This window comes from Poecilia reticulata, chromosome 4 (genome assembly GCF_904066995.2).
Source record: "Poecilia reticulata chromosome 4, P_reticulata-male-v2, whole genome shotgun sequence".
Lineage (NCBI taxonomy): Eukaryota > Metazoa > Chordata > Actinopteri > Cyprinodontiformes > Poeciliidae > Poecilia > Poecilia reticulata.
The window spans coordinates 1,061,882-1,075,817 of record NC_088833.1 but is presented as its reverse complement, the minus strand read 5'-3'; the positions used below and the strand labels follow the sequence as shown (position 1 = coordinate 1,075,817).

Below are 13,936 nucleotides of genomic sequence, written 5' to 3'. Positions count from 1 at the left end.
CACACACACACACACACACACTCTCTACTGGGTCATTCAGAGACCATGAGAGCCTGAGTGACCAAAGCATAGATAATAACTACATAGAATGAATCCTGTAAATTTCTTTATGTACCGATAAATAATTCACACAGATCAGGTCAGACTGACTTTAGTGTAGAAACAAGCAAACACCACCAGGTTTCTGACACATGAGGAAATATTAAAACGTATTTAATAAAGAAAAGTGTATTCAGGCCATCGGCGCCACCTGCAGTCAGGTGTAGCAACAGGCTCACAGAAAAGACGTTTTATCTCAGTTTCATCTGATTGTCATGAACAGCAGATCCACAGTTCAGACGCTCCGTTCGCTGCTTCTGGCTTCAATATGAATATTTGATAAGGAGTCAAATGAACAGCTGCTGGTTCAATCAATAACTAATGAAAACAAACACAGAGGTCTGACCATGAAGAGACGTCAGGACGTTTCCTGAAGCTTCTTGTGTCCATTGAAAACTGTTCTTTCATTCAGATTAAGAGACAAAACTATTTCATCTGGAATCAAAAACATTTGGTCTTGGCTGTTTAAACAAAAGGTCAAAGTTCAGTTTTGAAGACTCAACGTCAGAAATGGTTTTGGTTTCATGTCTTTAATCATCAACAGTTTGAATCTGAGATCAGAGAGAAACCCAACAAAACAAGCTGTGGGAACCAGTGACACGATTTAAATACATTTAAAAATGATTAAAAAAACATTTTATGAAACTCAGGACAAATAAAAGGACAAAATTCTCGTTGATGAAATGGTTGAACTCAGACTCAGCAGCTTTTGAGTCGAACTTGAAACTTAACTTACCTTCTTTAATTTATTTTAATACACTGATCATTGTTTGTCTTTACTGCTTTATTCTGCATCTTTAATCACTAAGTGTCCGTCTACCAGTTGGTTACACTAGTTAACTCATTAACCTGAGTAACCAAAGACTGAAGTGCAGATCAAACCGACTGAAACAGAAAGAGTCCAAATCTCTACAGAACAAACCTGTTGAATGAAACATGAACTCAAAGTGACAGAAAGATACAAGAGAAACTTCAGAAACTAACAGAAGCAAAACTTTGTAAAAAACAAGCAAAACAGTGAAATCCTACATATGAACAAACCTTCAGAATAAGACGCTACATAATCTGATGTTCTGCATGCAGCCAGAGATTCAAGCCTGAAATGATGATTGTTAGAGTTCAGAATGTGCTGATATTATTTACATATTAAAATACTGCGATCATCACGTCATAATTTTAATGGAAAACAATTAATTTGTTTGTGTTCAGTATCAAGTGGAACGTCGTCACTCATTTGGTCAAACAGGATTTTAAATCCAGAAACTTACACAATTAAAGAAAAAACTTTTTCTAAAGGGTTTTTCCCCAAACAGTGAAGCTGCTGAAAGTCCATGTCTGCATGTTCCTGTCAGTTAACGACCCACAATCCTTCACTGCATCACGTGACCTAAACACACCTGGCCGCCGTTTCTCTGCCAACACAAATTCAACTTTGATCATTAGTTTCAAATGACTTGATGCATTGAATTCATATTTATTTCATGTAGTTTGCCTTTTCATTTATTTGTTTCCTCTAAAGACTTTCATCCTACAGTGAAGGATCCCAGACAGACACTCATTTGTTGCCCTGAAATAAAAAGTACATGAATTTAATATGTTGCTGTTCAACAGAGGAGTTTTACTCTCATAGCAGGAAAGTTCTTCATTTTAACCTGAAGCATTTAAGAGCAACCAGCTGAAATGATTTGCTCCTCTGTCTGCTGTGAGGAGTTAGAAATGGCTGAAGCCTCATTCCGGCGGCTGAAACGTAAAAGGTTTGTCCTCTGAGTGAGCGGCCATGTGGCGAGTCAGATCAGCGCTGAGAGAGAAACACACACCACAGACCTCACAGGCGAAGCCTTTCTCACCTACGTGGACCTTCATGTGAGTTACTACGTTATTCTTCTGAACAAAACGTTTCCCGCAGATGTGACATGAGAAAGGCCTCTCCCCCGTGTGAGTCCTCATGTGAACAGTGTACTGGTAGCTTTGAATGAAACCTTTCCCACAGATCTTACAGGAGAAACGCTTCTCGCCTGTGTGCGTTCTGATGTGATTATATAAATAAAACTGGTTGAAACTTTTACCACAAATTTGGCAAAAAGCCCGATTCCCAACTCTGTGCCTCTTTCCTTTAGCTCTACCTCTGCTGCTCTGTTTCAAACCTTCAGCTCTGCTTGGACCCGAGTCTCCATCGCGGCTCTGGTTCTCAGCTTCATGATGGCTCTGAGACGAGCGCTGGTCTCCGTCTGGTTCTGGTTCTCTGTCCTTCAGGAGAGAATCAGTCTGCTGATTCAGAACCAGCTGCTCTTCAACCTGACTGATCCAGATTTCTCCGTCCTCCTCCTTCAGCTGCAGAAGTTCTGGTTCCTCCAGAATAAGTGTCATCTGTGGTGGGTCGGATTCCTCTCTTTCCTCCATCATCTGCCATTGTTCTGGTTTCTCTTGGTCCAAACTGAAGTCAGTCTGTTTGCCAGAATCCTGCTGACCCGTTTGGACGTCCTTCTCCTGACCTGGGAGTTCTGGACAAACAAAATCCTCATTAATGTGACTGAAAGGATCCCCTGCAGAAAGCCGATGCTGAGGGCCAATATTCATGTAACTTTAGGCAACAGTTCAACTCCTGACCACCACATGGAAACCTGCTGTTAAGCTAATAGGAGCTTTTACTGTTAGCTTAGACTAAAGAGGTTCTGTCCAAATAATTAGCAGATCTAAAACACTTTGGTCTTCACACAAACTTGGTAACTATTTCCAATTTAATTACAATTAAATTACGTCTCCTGTTATTCCAGTATGTTAATATTTTGCTAACCAAAAACTTGAGGCCAGGTTGATGCGAGTTTTTAAATTACAAAACTAGTTTCCAAATTTTATTCAAATTTCAACACTTAATATTTTCAATAACTTATTATTTGGGGGATTTTTGCCACTGCAGGAAAATCGTCTGGAATGTTGGTCAGGAGAAAAACCGGGAGCGTAAAGGAGAAACAACAAATCCCTGATTTATTTTCCAATAGGTTGCCGAGTGGATCCCAGGTTCGGCAGCACCGAGATGTTCCTCAGTAATATTATATATTTTAGGTTTAATTCGTTTTATTCTCTAAACTCGGAGCTTTAGAACCAGAATCAGGTTTAATGATTTTATCAAAATGTTTCTGACAGAAGTTTCCACAAGGCGGGAATCTTTTCCTGACCGGTTTATAATCAGTTTTACTCATAAATAAAGACCCTGAGCTGTAAACTGTCTCTGTCCGTCCCCCAGCAGAACCCGACCGGTACCGAACCTGCTCGCTGTAAGCTGACCCGGGGTCTCCAGCTGAGGTCCAGCAGCCTCCGCTGCCGGTCGATCTCCTCCTCGTACTGGACGATGGTTTTTTCCAGCTGGGTGAAGATTTCTTCAGCAGCAGCAGTTAGTCTCTCTCTGATAAACTCTCTCAGAGGCTCAACGGAACACATTGTTGCTGCGCAGACTCACAACACACCTGGACACGGCCTGAGACACACGAGCTAACGAAGCTAACCGGAAGCTACCGACGCAACTGCTTCCTGTTTCAACGGCGGTGAAACGCAGCCTGCTGCTGCCACCTGCTGGACAGAAGTGAAGCTCAAACAAAAGAAAACAGAAATAAATAGAAATATTTTTAAAAATTTCCCGAAATGTAGAAACAACTCAAAGAGCTAAACGTGGTTTAAAGTTATTCCTATAAAACCAAAACTATCTTTTGTGATATTTTTTATCTCATCACACATCATAAGTTACAATTTTTAATGTTAGATACAATATTATATAGTTTGTGTCCTATCAAAATATTTAAAGTTATTTCACTTTTAACTCATTCTTAAAATATAACAATTATTCACCATCAAACACAAACAATTACATTTTAACACCAGGCTTCACTGCACTGATGAAATAGATCCGGTTCTGCTGAGTCCAGATTCATTATTTGCTTCGTTAATAGCAGTAGTTTATTGTGACACACACAAAAGAAACTCTGACAAATGTATCCTGTATTCAGGTTGATTTATTGTTGTAGTTTATAATAAAAACCTGATTTGTTGCAGAAACTTCATAAAATAAAACATCGTCTCTCTCCAGAAATCACTGAGAAAAGTTCTGGTTTCTATCTCTGGATATTCTGACCTGGTGTCGTGATTCAGAAAAGCTCAATTTATAGCGACCGACACAAATTAATAAAAAAATTTCCTGTCATTTATGTCTAAAAATCCACAATTTTGACAAGCAGCGTTGTTACAATTGATCTAGTTTTTTAAATCAAACCCGTGTTAATATGTTTTAATAAATAAACATCAATGAATAAATATCTCAGTGACAATTTACTGTGAATCCTAAAACTGACTTTCACTTGAAAAAACTTCAACAATAAGTCTGACCTCTGAAGTTCACAGGGAATAATCAGCAGATGACATCACAGCAAAAACTAATATTATGTTTTGGCCTCGTTTCCTTGGTAACAATGTTTTTGATGGAAATACAAAAAACATGTGAAAGTTCGTCTCCAGAGTGAAGGTTTTTAGAAATGAGAAATAAAACATGTAAACTCAAACCCTAAACATTTCTCACTAGGTGCTAAAATGCAGTTAAGATTATATTCTGTATATTATTTCACCTTTTATGTATTTCCTTTTTTTATTTGTATTTTCATTGTGGAAGATGCCAGATGAACTATTTTATTGCCATATAATTACATATTGAAACAAATGCATTGTTAAATACATTCACCTTTAAAAATGGAGTTTTAGGATCTTCAGTCTATGAAGTCAAAATTTTTTAACTTTAACTTCTCAACTATTTCGTTGTTATCAGAGCAAATAAATTACATCTCCCAGCCTTTATGAACACAAACACTGAATTTGAAATGACAAACCTGGCTGAAGCCTCATTCCGGCGGCTGAAACGTAAAAGGTTTGTCCTCTGAGTGAGCGGCCATGTGGCGAGTCAGATTAGCACTGCGAGAGAAACACACACCACAGACCTCACAGGGGAAGCGTTTCTCTCCTGTGTGAACCTTCATGTGAGTTACTACGTTGTTCTTCTGAATAAAACGTTTCCCACAGATGTGACATGAGAAAGGCCTCTCCCCTGTGTGAGTCCTCATGTGATGCTTTAAATTACTCCTGTCACTGAAACTTTTTCCACACGTCTCACAAGAGTACGGCTTCTCACCTGTGTGAGTTCTTGTGTGAGTAATTAAATTATCTTTTTGGATAAAAGCTTTCCCACAGACCTGACACTCAAATGGTTTCTCACCTGTGTGCGTTCTCAGGTGACGAGTTAAATAAATTTTCCGACTGAAGCTCTTTTTGCAGGTCTGACATGAGAAAGGTTTAATTCCTGTGTGAGTGCTCATGTGAGAGGCTAACAGATCATTGCGAGAGAAATCTTTCCCACAAATGTCACATGGATGGTGTGCCCCACCTGAATGAATTCTCATGTGAGTAACCAAGTTATTTTTTTGGATAAAGCTTTTCCCACACGTCTGACACAAGTAAGGTCTTTCTCCTGTGTGAGTTCTCATGTGAACAGTACACTGATAACTTTGAATGAAACCCTTTCCACAGGTTTTACAGGAGAAACGTTTCTCACCTGTGTGAGTTCTTATGTGGTCATATAAGTAACACTGGTTAAAACTTTTACCACAAAATTTGCAAAAAGCCCTTTTTTCAACTCTGTGCCTCTTTAGTTTGGTTTCATCACCATTATTTGGTTTCAAAACTTCATTTCTACTTTTTTCTTTATCGTGGTTCTGGTTCTGGTTCTCAGCTTCATGATGGCTCTGAGACGAGCGCTGGTCTCCGTCTGGTTCTGGTTCTCCGTCCTTCATGAGAGAATCAGTCTGCTGATTCAGAACCAGCTGCTCTTCAGCCTGACTGATCCAGATCTCATCATCTTCCTCTTTTAACGGCAGAAGTTCTGGTTCCTCCAGTTCAATTTTCATCTGAAGGGGAACAGAGTCTCTTTGTTCCGTCTTCCTCTGCCATTGGTCTGGTTTCTCTTGGTCCGAACTGGAGTCAGTCTGTTTGCCTGAAGACTGCTGACCCGTCTGGACGTCCTTCTCCTCACAGGCATCACAACCTGGGAGTTCTGGACAAACAAAATCACTTGTAATGTGACTGTAAAGAAAGAAATGGTCACTTAAATCATTTCAAGCGTCTTTACATGATTCAACAGCCAATGAGACTAAGGTGGAATCTGACAACATTCCGATCTGTTCAGTTTTCTCTATAACATCAGATCCTTCAAACACGTTGACAGGATGATTTTATAAAAGGTGTTTGGCTCCACATCACTGTCAGACACCTGGGAGTTTTCCTCTTTGTGATTCCATACAGTGTCTGTAAAGTTCATCAGTAGAACCGCCTGCTGTCGGCCGAGCCCTCATGTTTGATTGTATGTTAAAAACCAATAAAATATTTAAAAAAAATGTTGATAGTAACTGATTTGTGGTTCTCTTTGTTCCAGCTGCTGGCAGCAGCAAAATGATTATATTAGTGTGAATAAGTCAACTCCTAATTATTGAAATATTCACATTCCTCCCAGTACTGGTTGGATTTTACATTCATCCTGACCCTGAAAGCGACGGCCTGAAAAACGGCCTGAGGACCATCTGACTCCAGACCTGGTGCTAAAATATCACACCAACTCTGAACCAATGACATCAACTCCCTGCAGCTCCGTCCCGCCCCACTGCTTTTAATAAACGTCGACTTTGATTACTCCAAACTTGAGAGAAAATATTACAATAGATCAACAATGCAGACAACTTGTAAACAACTTGTTCCATTTTAATGTAATCTTTACTCTTTAACAAATTGATGCTCTTTTCTTAGTGTTACTTCCTCACTGTGGCTCTCTGGTTTAATCCAGAGCTCTACAGAACAACACAAGACAGTCCTGATAGAAATATATCTTCATCATTAATAAGCCCATCTCTCGATAGTTCTTTTCATCAGTTTAAAATCTCTCCATTCCTCTCGCTCCATCACAATCAATGATCCTCCAATCAATATCAGCAAAAAAGCTTTAGACGAAATAATAGATCAGATAAGCTCCTCTCATGTCTTTATATCCTACAGCTTTCTTTAAAGGGCCAATCACAAAAAAATCTTATAGAACAAACAGGTCACCATGTTACCCTAAAATTGATCCATATCTAGAAATCACTGAGAAAAGTTCTGGTTTCCATCTCTGGATCTTCTGACCTGGTGCTGTGATTCAGACCGACACAAATAACATTTTTTCATGTCAATTACGTCTAAAAAGTTGTTGTTTCATACAAATATCAAATATGACTATAAAGAAATGTTACTTCTTGATTTAACTCCTTGAAATTGGGCCTCTGTCGCTTTAAGAAGCTCCACCTCCATTAACTCATCCCAACATGGCTCCTCTATTAACCCTTTAATGTTTTTATATTACCAGCAGCTCCACCAGCTGTTTGCTAATTGCTGCTGGCTAGTCTGAAGGAGCTGAGTGGGGAGGAGCTGAGCCTTGAAGGCGGGGCTAGGTCCACCCAGGCTGAATGGTTGCCATGGAGATTAAAGGATTTCTCAAACTTGAAAGAATCAAGGCAACACTGCAGGGAAAAACATGATTTTAGAGGACACTGTCCCTTTAAGAAGGTTTTTTCTGTCATCGTGAGACTGAATGATGTCAGCATACATATGGACTGAGCCGGTTCTGTTGGACCTGCAGGTACCAGAGGCTGTAATGAGGTCAGTTCAGCAGAACCTGGACCTCTAAAGGAGGGTTCGACCTGGAGCTGCCAAATAAAGCAAAGACACTAAAAAAATAATTCTGAATTATAATATATTTAACGTGTTGGACTTTTGTCACAGTTCGGCTCCAATAGCAGCAACTTTAAATATCATCACATCTTTATTCCAGGCACAAAGTCCAACAGTAAAAGGATGAAACAAGCAAAATAAAAAATAATTTAAAATAAACATAATATTTATTCACCGAGTCACAAATAAATATTGATGCATTTCTAACATATTTCTAACAGGACGCTGTTTGGGCTCTGCTGCCAGCCCAGTAATATTCTGACATGTTTTATATAATCTTTACTTTCTGATCCCGTCCCCCAGCAGAACCCGACCGGTACCGAACCTGCTCGCTGTAAGCTGACCCGGGGTCTCCAGCTGAGGTCCAGCAGCCTCCGCTGCCGGTCGATCTCCTCCTCGTACTGGACGATGGTTTTTTCCAGCTGGGTGAAGATTTCTTCAGCAGCAGCAGTTAGTCTCTCTCTGATAAACTCTCTCAGAGGCTCAACGGAACACATTGTTGCTGCGCAGACTCACAACACACCTGGACACGGCCTGAGACACACGAGCTAACGAAGCTAACCGGAAGTTAGCCACATAGCTGCTCTCTGTCAGAAAGCAGAAGCGCTTCACCGCCCCCTGCTGGAGGGCCGTGAGGGAACAGGCAAAGAAAATGAAAGGAAAAAAATGTTTCAAATAAATAATTTTTTTTTATAAATGTAAGAAATAACCAAGAATATTTATATGCAAGTTAATTTTCACATGTAATATTCTAAATCTCTGCATGTTGGACGTTAAACTGAAACGTTGCAACAATTTTTAATCTTAACCACAAAAAACAAAAAACAACAAATGGGAAATTTGTGGCTCAATTATATTTTTAACCTCAGATGCCTAATTGTAGCTTTTCAGCACAAAAACTACAGTGACTCTGCATTTTACTCATCCATAATTTATAAAAATAGTAAAGAGAAGTAAAAAGAGGTTTTAATCTCAAGCAAGGTGAGAATTAAACATTTTTACTTTTCAGTCAGTGAAGTTTCTGCATTTCTGTTCTTAAAAACGATAAATATTCACCCAGCAGTTTGGTGCTGTGCAGGTTGTTGTAGAGAGTCTGTTTATGAGGAATTTATTACCATAAAGATGAATAATAAATGAGGTTGATGTGCAGAAATGCTTCACTAAATAAATTCAGGAGCAGAATCTGCTTCGATTGAGAAAACTTAAGATTAAAAGCATAACATTTACATCATTAAACCAAAAGTACCTTCAGTTTTAAATAAGAAATGTTGCAACAGAAACATTTTCCACTCTGAGGCTCCAGCTGCTCGATGCCAGCAGCTGACGTGTTCAGGCTCCAACAGGAGTTTGTTCTAAAGGATTTAAAGGTTAGAAGTCAACAAAAAAGATCAAAAACATCAAAACTTAACATAAAAGTTAAAGTTTAATAGAATCACTAACCCAGATGAAGAACTGCACATCAGAAAAATAACCTAAAACATGAAAAACTCCCAGAAAATGTTAAAGGAAATAAATAAAAACTATTCAGTTCAACCAGAACTAAGTGATGTGGAGTCTGTGCAGCTTGACCTCTGACCCCAGTTCTGGGAGTGATTTATGAAGCTCGATGCTCAGGCTGGCCTGTCTGGGTTCTGCCGGGTCCAGTGGAGCCAGAGCAAAAGGAAATGACCAAATATGGACTAAAACCTGGAAACAGCTTAGACTGAAGGACCAAACGATCTGATGATGTAGATATTTTGTTACATCACCATCGTTCAGCCAATTCCTGTGAATTTTGAATGAAATTTTAAAATGTAGCAAAAAAAAGAGAAAAAGCGTATTAGTCATGTTTCCATCTAAACCAGGGCCCCAAACCTTTTCCTGAGGGCCACAAGACGTTCTCTGCTGGGGCGGAGTCAGTTTGGAACAGAAACACTGCAGGAGAGCCTAAATGTAAAAATGTATTGTTTTCCAGAAAGAACAATGAAATAATCCTCTCTGGGTTCTTCACAGAAAAAATCCAGGAAATAAATATTAACACTATGAAATAAATATCGTATTTTCCGGACTATAAGCCTCAGATTTCTCTGCTGCTCCAGGTTTTCCACACCATGCAGCAGCAGCAGCAGAGGGCGAAGCCAACATCTGGGTCAGAACAAGTCGTCTGAATATCACATTTATTACGGCTGAAAATAAAAAGTTTCCAAGTTCAGATTTAAATGAACTGATTAGTTTAACAACTGTAACAAAGTGCTGATCCTTCATGTTGCTACTAGCTAAATGTGCTAAATGAAAATGGGCTCTTTTTCTTCTTCTTTAGATTTCAACAGCAGCTTTCATCCATTATTGTTGCTCTACTGCCACCTACTGGATCCTAATATCTATACCTCAGATTCTCATAATGATCCCAGTATTTTAAAAAACTAAAAATCTTCTTTTTCCCCTCAATGCTATTTAACTGATCAACAACATTCTCAAATTTCAATTCCCTATTAAAACCTAATTCTGTTTTAATGGGCGCTTTCTTCTTTTATTTCCAATTTGACTTCCAATGATTCACTTCCTGCTAGAGAGCCCCCTGGTGGTGGAAGAAAAATCCACATATAAGCCACTTGGTTCAAAGCTTAGGAAAAAAGTAGCAGCTTATAGTCCGGAAAATACAATATATGGAAAAAAATCTGAATTCTCTGGTATTGTTCAGGTGGCCGGACCAAATGTGGAGGCGGGCCGGATCCGGCCCGCGGGCCGTAGTTTGGGGACCCCTGCTTCACAGATTTGAAGTGAATCAACCAGGCTCATCAGATGTTGATGCTACGCATAGCTGTAACAAACAGGAAGTAGACGTTGCTAGCTAGCATGGAGCAAACATTTCAGATTGGTGCCTGTGGTAATGCAGAGACCCACCAGTGGATGGCAGCGTTCGCTACATCAGAACTTATTCCCATTAAGTGCATTAAATCTTTTTTGGAAAAGCCTTAAACCATCTCAAGGGACGTAAAAAATTTTATGAAATTGAAGAAGTTATTTTGAATTTTGCCATTTCCATCAACCTTTTCTGATGTCATACTTCAAACTGCATAAAACGATGGAAACGTAGTTATGGAAATGTTTAGATGTTGCGTATCCACCACTGTCCTTAAACTCTCAGACTGTGAAGATTTTGTTTTTGTTTCTCTGACGTTAAACTGTGAAACTGAGATTCTGTACAAGTTGAATGTTAGAAAGACATGAAGCAGCGCTAACAGAAGCAACGAGGAAGAACTGACAGCTGCGGGAACTCCACGCCTTCTGAGGCGGCCATGTTGGAAACGGACAGAGCATCTGTCTACCCTGGTCAGACCGCCTCCTTCATCACCATGGAAACGCACAGCGCGTTCCTCTTGTGAATCCTCGTGTGGGCGGTCAGGTTGCTCTTCCTCTGGAAGTGTTTCCCGCAGGTGAGACAGGGGAAGGGCTTCTCGCCGGTGTGCGTGCGCATGTGGACGTTCAGGTTGCCCCGCTGGCAGAAGCTCTTACCGCAGACGAGGCAGGGGAAGGGTTTCTCCCCGGTGTGGATCCTCATGTGGACGATGAGGCTGAAGTGTTTGCGGAAGCTGCGGCCGCAGCTCAGGCAGGTGAACGGGTTCCCGCCGGCGTGCAGCCGCAGGTGTTTGGTCAGGCTTCCCTTCTGGCTGAAAGACTTGCTGCACGTCTTGCAGGAAAACAGGCCCTGCGAGGCTTCTGCTCCGTCCGCTTCCCGTTCTGTTCCCACGCTTCATCCCGGCTCGTCTCCGGCTCTTCATCCTGGGCTCCAGGGCCCGGTTCTGATGGGACCGGGTCCGGGTTGCTGTCCTCTCCAGCCTCCTCAGCTGGACTCACCGTGAAGGAATCGGCCTCCTGCTTGAGATGGAGCTGCTCTTCATCCCGACCTGCAATCTCATCATCCGGCTCCTCTTTAACCTGCACAGCCTCTGGGTTCCGGTCCACAGTTTCTGGTTCCGCCGGTCCGGAAAGCGTCTCCTGGTTGGAGAGCAGTGGCGCCATCAGAACCTGCTGCTTCCTGCTGACAAGACGCTGCTGGACGTCTGGAGGGAACCAGAGGAAATCATGAGAGGAGTTCAGAACCGCTGGACCCGGTGAGCGGTTCTGGTCCCAGGACTACATCCGGTTTCTGTCCAAAACCTGAACGTCTCCATGGTAACCGACAGGTAGGGGTCGATGTCGGTTACCATGGAGACAGTCAACTTCCCTCCAATGTTTTAGTTTTTTCAGAACTTTCCGGGATCATCGTGGTTCTGATACCGACCGGGAAATTTTGACTTGGTAGAATTTTTAGTGTCATTTGTTTGTAGAAATTCAATCCAATTATTCCATAAAAAAACAACTAAAACTCATTTCTCAGTCTGAGGCCAAAGAGTCACTTTAATAACCAGTATTGACTTTTTAACGTCTTTTATGGAGGCTGTTTTAATCATAACTCTGTGTTTTAGGTTACAACACTTTGGTTAACCTGGTGGTGAACATCTATCATTATTTATCAGAGCGCTGTGCTGAACTGGAGCAGCTCCTTCTGGAAACAATCAAGAAAATTATTTATAATAATTTAAAAAGGAGCATCGAGAGCAAATGAGGTGGATTAGCAGAGCTAGCTAACCATGGTGTCACTGAGGAAGATCATCTCTGCTGCCTGGATATTGAGCTGTTAGCATGTCAGCAGTAACAATCTTCAGTCAGAGGCCTCTTCAGATTAGTTGGAAGACTGACTGCTACTGGAGGTCCGTCCGGCCCTCAGCATCACCGTCTACAAAGTCAAATTGAGCTTTAAGCTGAAATAACTACAAGTAAGAAACATTTAGTCTGAGTCCTTAAAGGCTCTGAACGTTCATCACAGATTCTTCACCGGATGTTTGCAGCGACCAAACCGCGTTTTGGTCTTTTTGGCCCAGAAGGTCTCAGCTCTCTGTGACCTGATCCTACAATCTGATCTCTCTTCCGGTGAAATGTTTGTTTTGACCTGCAGCTTTTCCGGATTTTGCTCCAATTGAAACCCAGTTCTGCTCTGATCTCGCTTCCAGGACCCACCTGCGGGGTTCTGCTCGGTTCGGGGTCTCCAGCTGAGGTCCAGCAGCCTCCGCTGCCGGTCGATCTCCTCCTCGTACTGGACGATGGTTTTTTCCAGCTGGGTGAAGATTTCTTCAGCAGCAGCAGTTAGTCTCTCTCTGATAAACTCTCTCAGAGGCTCAACGGAACACATTGTTGCTGCGCAGACTCACAACACGCCTGGACACGGCCTGAGACACACGAGCTAACGAAGCTAACCGGAAGTTAGCCACGGAGCTGCTTCCTGTTTGAACTGGAAGCCGGAACGCAGCGGCATTACCGCCCCCTGCTGGAGAGCGGTGGTTAAAGTGACATTCAAGGAATGTCAGTGAGAGCAGAACCGGAAATTGATATTCTTTGATTTTCGTAATCGACCAATGTTCGATTAATCTACAAGATAACCCACTGATGCCAGCAAATTAAAACCAGTTACTAAAAACAAACAAAAACATACACTTTCATGTTTTAAGGTTTATCATGAGACAATAATATTATTCAGTTGTTGGGATTTTAATTTGGCTTCTAGGAAATAAAACAAAAGGATAAAAATATGAATGTCTGTTTGGCAACAGAAGCAGGTGGCAGAGCAGATAAATTAGAGTAGCATCACCTCAGCATATATTTACTAAAGTGGAAGTAAAAACATCCAGGTTATGAAACTAATACTTAAAGTAATATTGATTAGTTTGAACAGTTCAGCAGCCTGTTGGTTTTACTTTCTGTTTTTTTTATTAATTTACATTTTCTGTTGCTGCTGGTGGATCTGAATTTTCTCACTGAGGGAAAATGAAAGTTATTTATATTCTATTCTTAATGACATTATCCAATAATAATAATAATAATAATAATAATATTACTCCTCATAGCACATCTAAATGTAACTTGTTAATATTCCCCTCTGAACTGTTGACACATGATTATTAAACTGTTTATTTGGTGTCTTGCTCCTCAAACTCACGGTCTCCACCAGAGGTCAGAGGTCAGCAGA

General features: G+C 40.9%; 2 protein-coding genes across 2 annotated transcripts; both read right to left on the bottom strand.

Annotated features, from left to right (window-relative positions):
• Positions 1 to 1,367: 1,367 nt before the first annotated feature.
• On the bottom strand, positions 1,368 to 3,650 carry LOC145551271 (uncharacterized). The gene is made up of 2 exons (XM_081605774.1): positions 3,366 to 3,650; positions 1,368 to 2,600 (listed from the first exon to the last, which is right to left on the bottom strand). Exons 1-2 carry the CDS (start codon positions 3,535 to 3,537, stop codon positions 1,828 to 1,830), a joined length of 945 nt encoding a protein of 314 aa, XP_081461900.1. The 5' UTR covers positions 3,538 to 3,650; the 3' UTR covers positions 1,368 to 1,827.
• Positions 3,651 to 4,103: 453 nt separating this feature from the next.
• LOC103463208 (uncharacterized) lies at positions 4,104 to 13,182 on the bottom strand. The gene is made up of 5 exons (XM_081605822.1): positions 12,931 to 13,182; positions 11,207 to 11,933; positions 8,453 to 8,511; positions 8,216 to 8,403; positions 4,104 to 6,187 (listed from the first exon to the last, which is right to left on the bottom strand). The coding sequence occupies exons 2-5, from the start codon at positions 11,429 to 11,431 to the stop codon at positions 4,983 to 4,985; spliced, it is 1,677 nt and encodes a 558-aa protein (XP_081461948.1). The 5' UTR covers positions 11,432 to 11,933; positions 12,931 to 13,182; the 3' UTR covers positions 4,104 to 4,982.
• Positions 13,183 to 13,936: the final 754 nt, after the last annotated feature.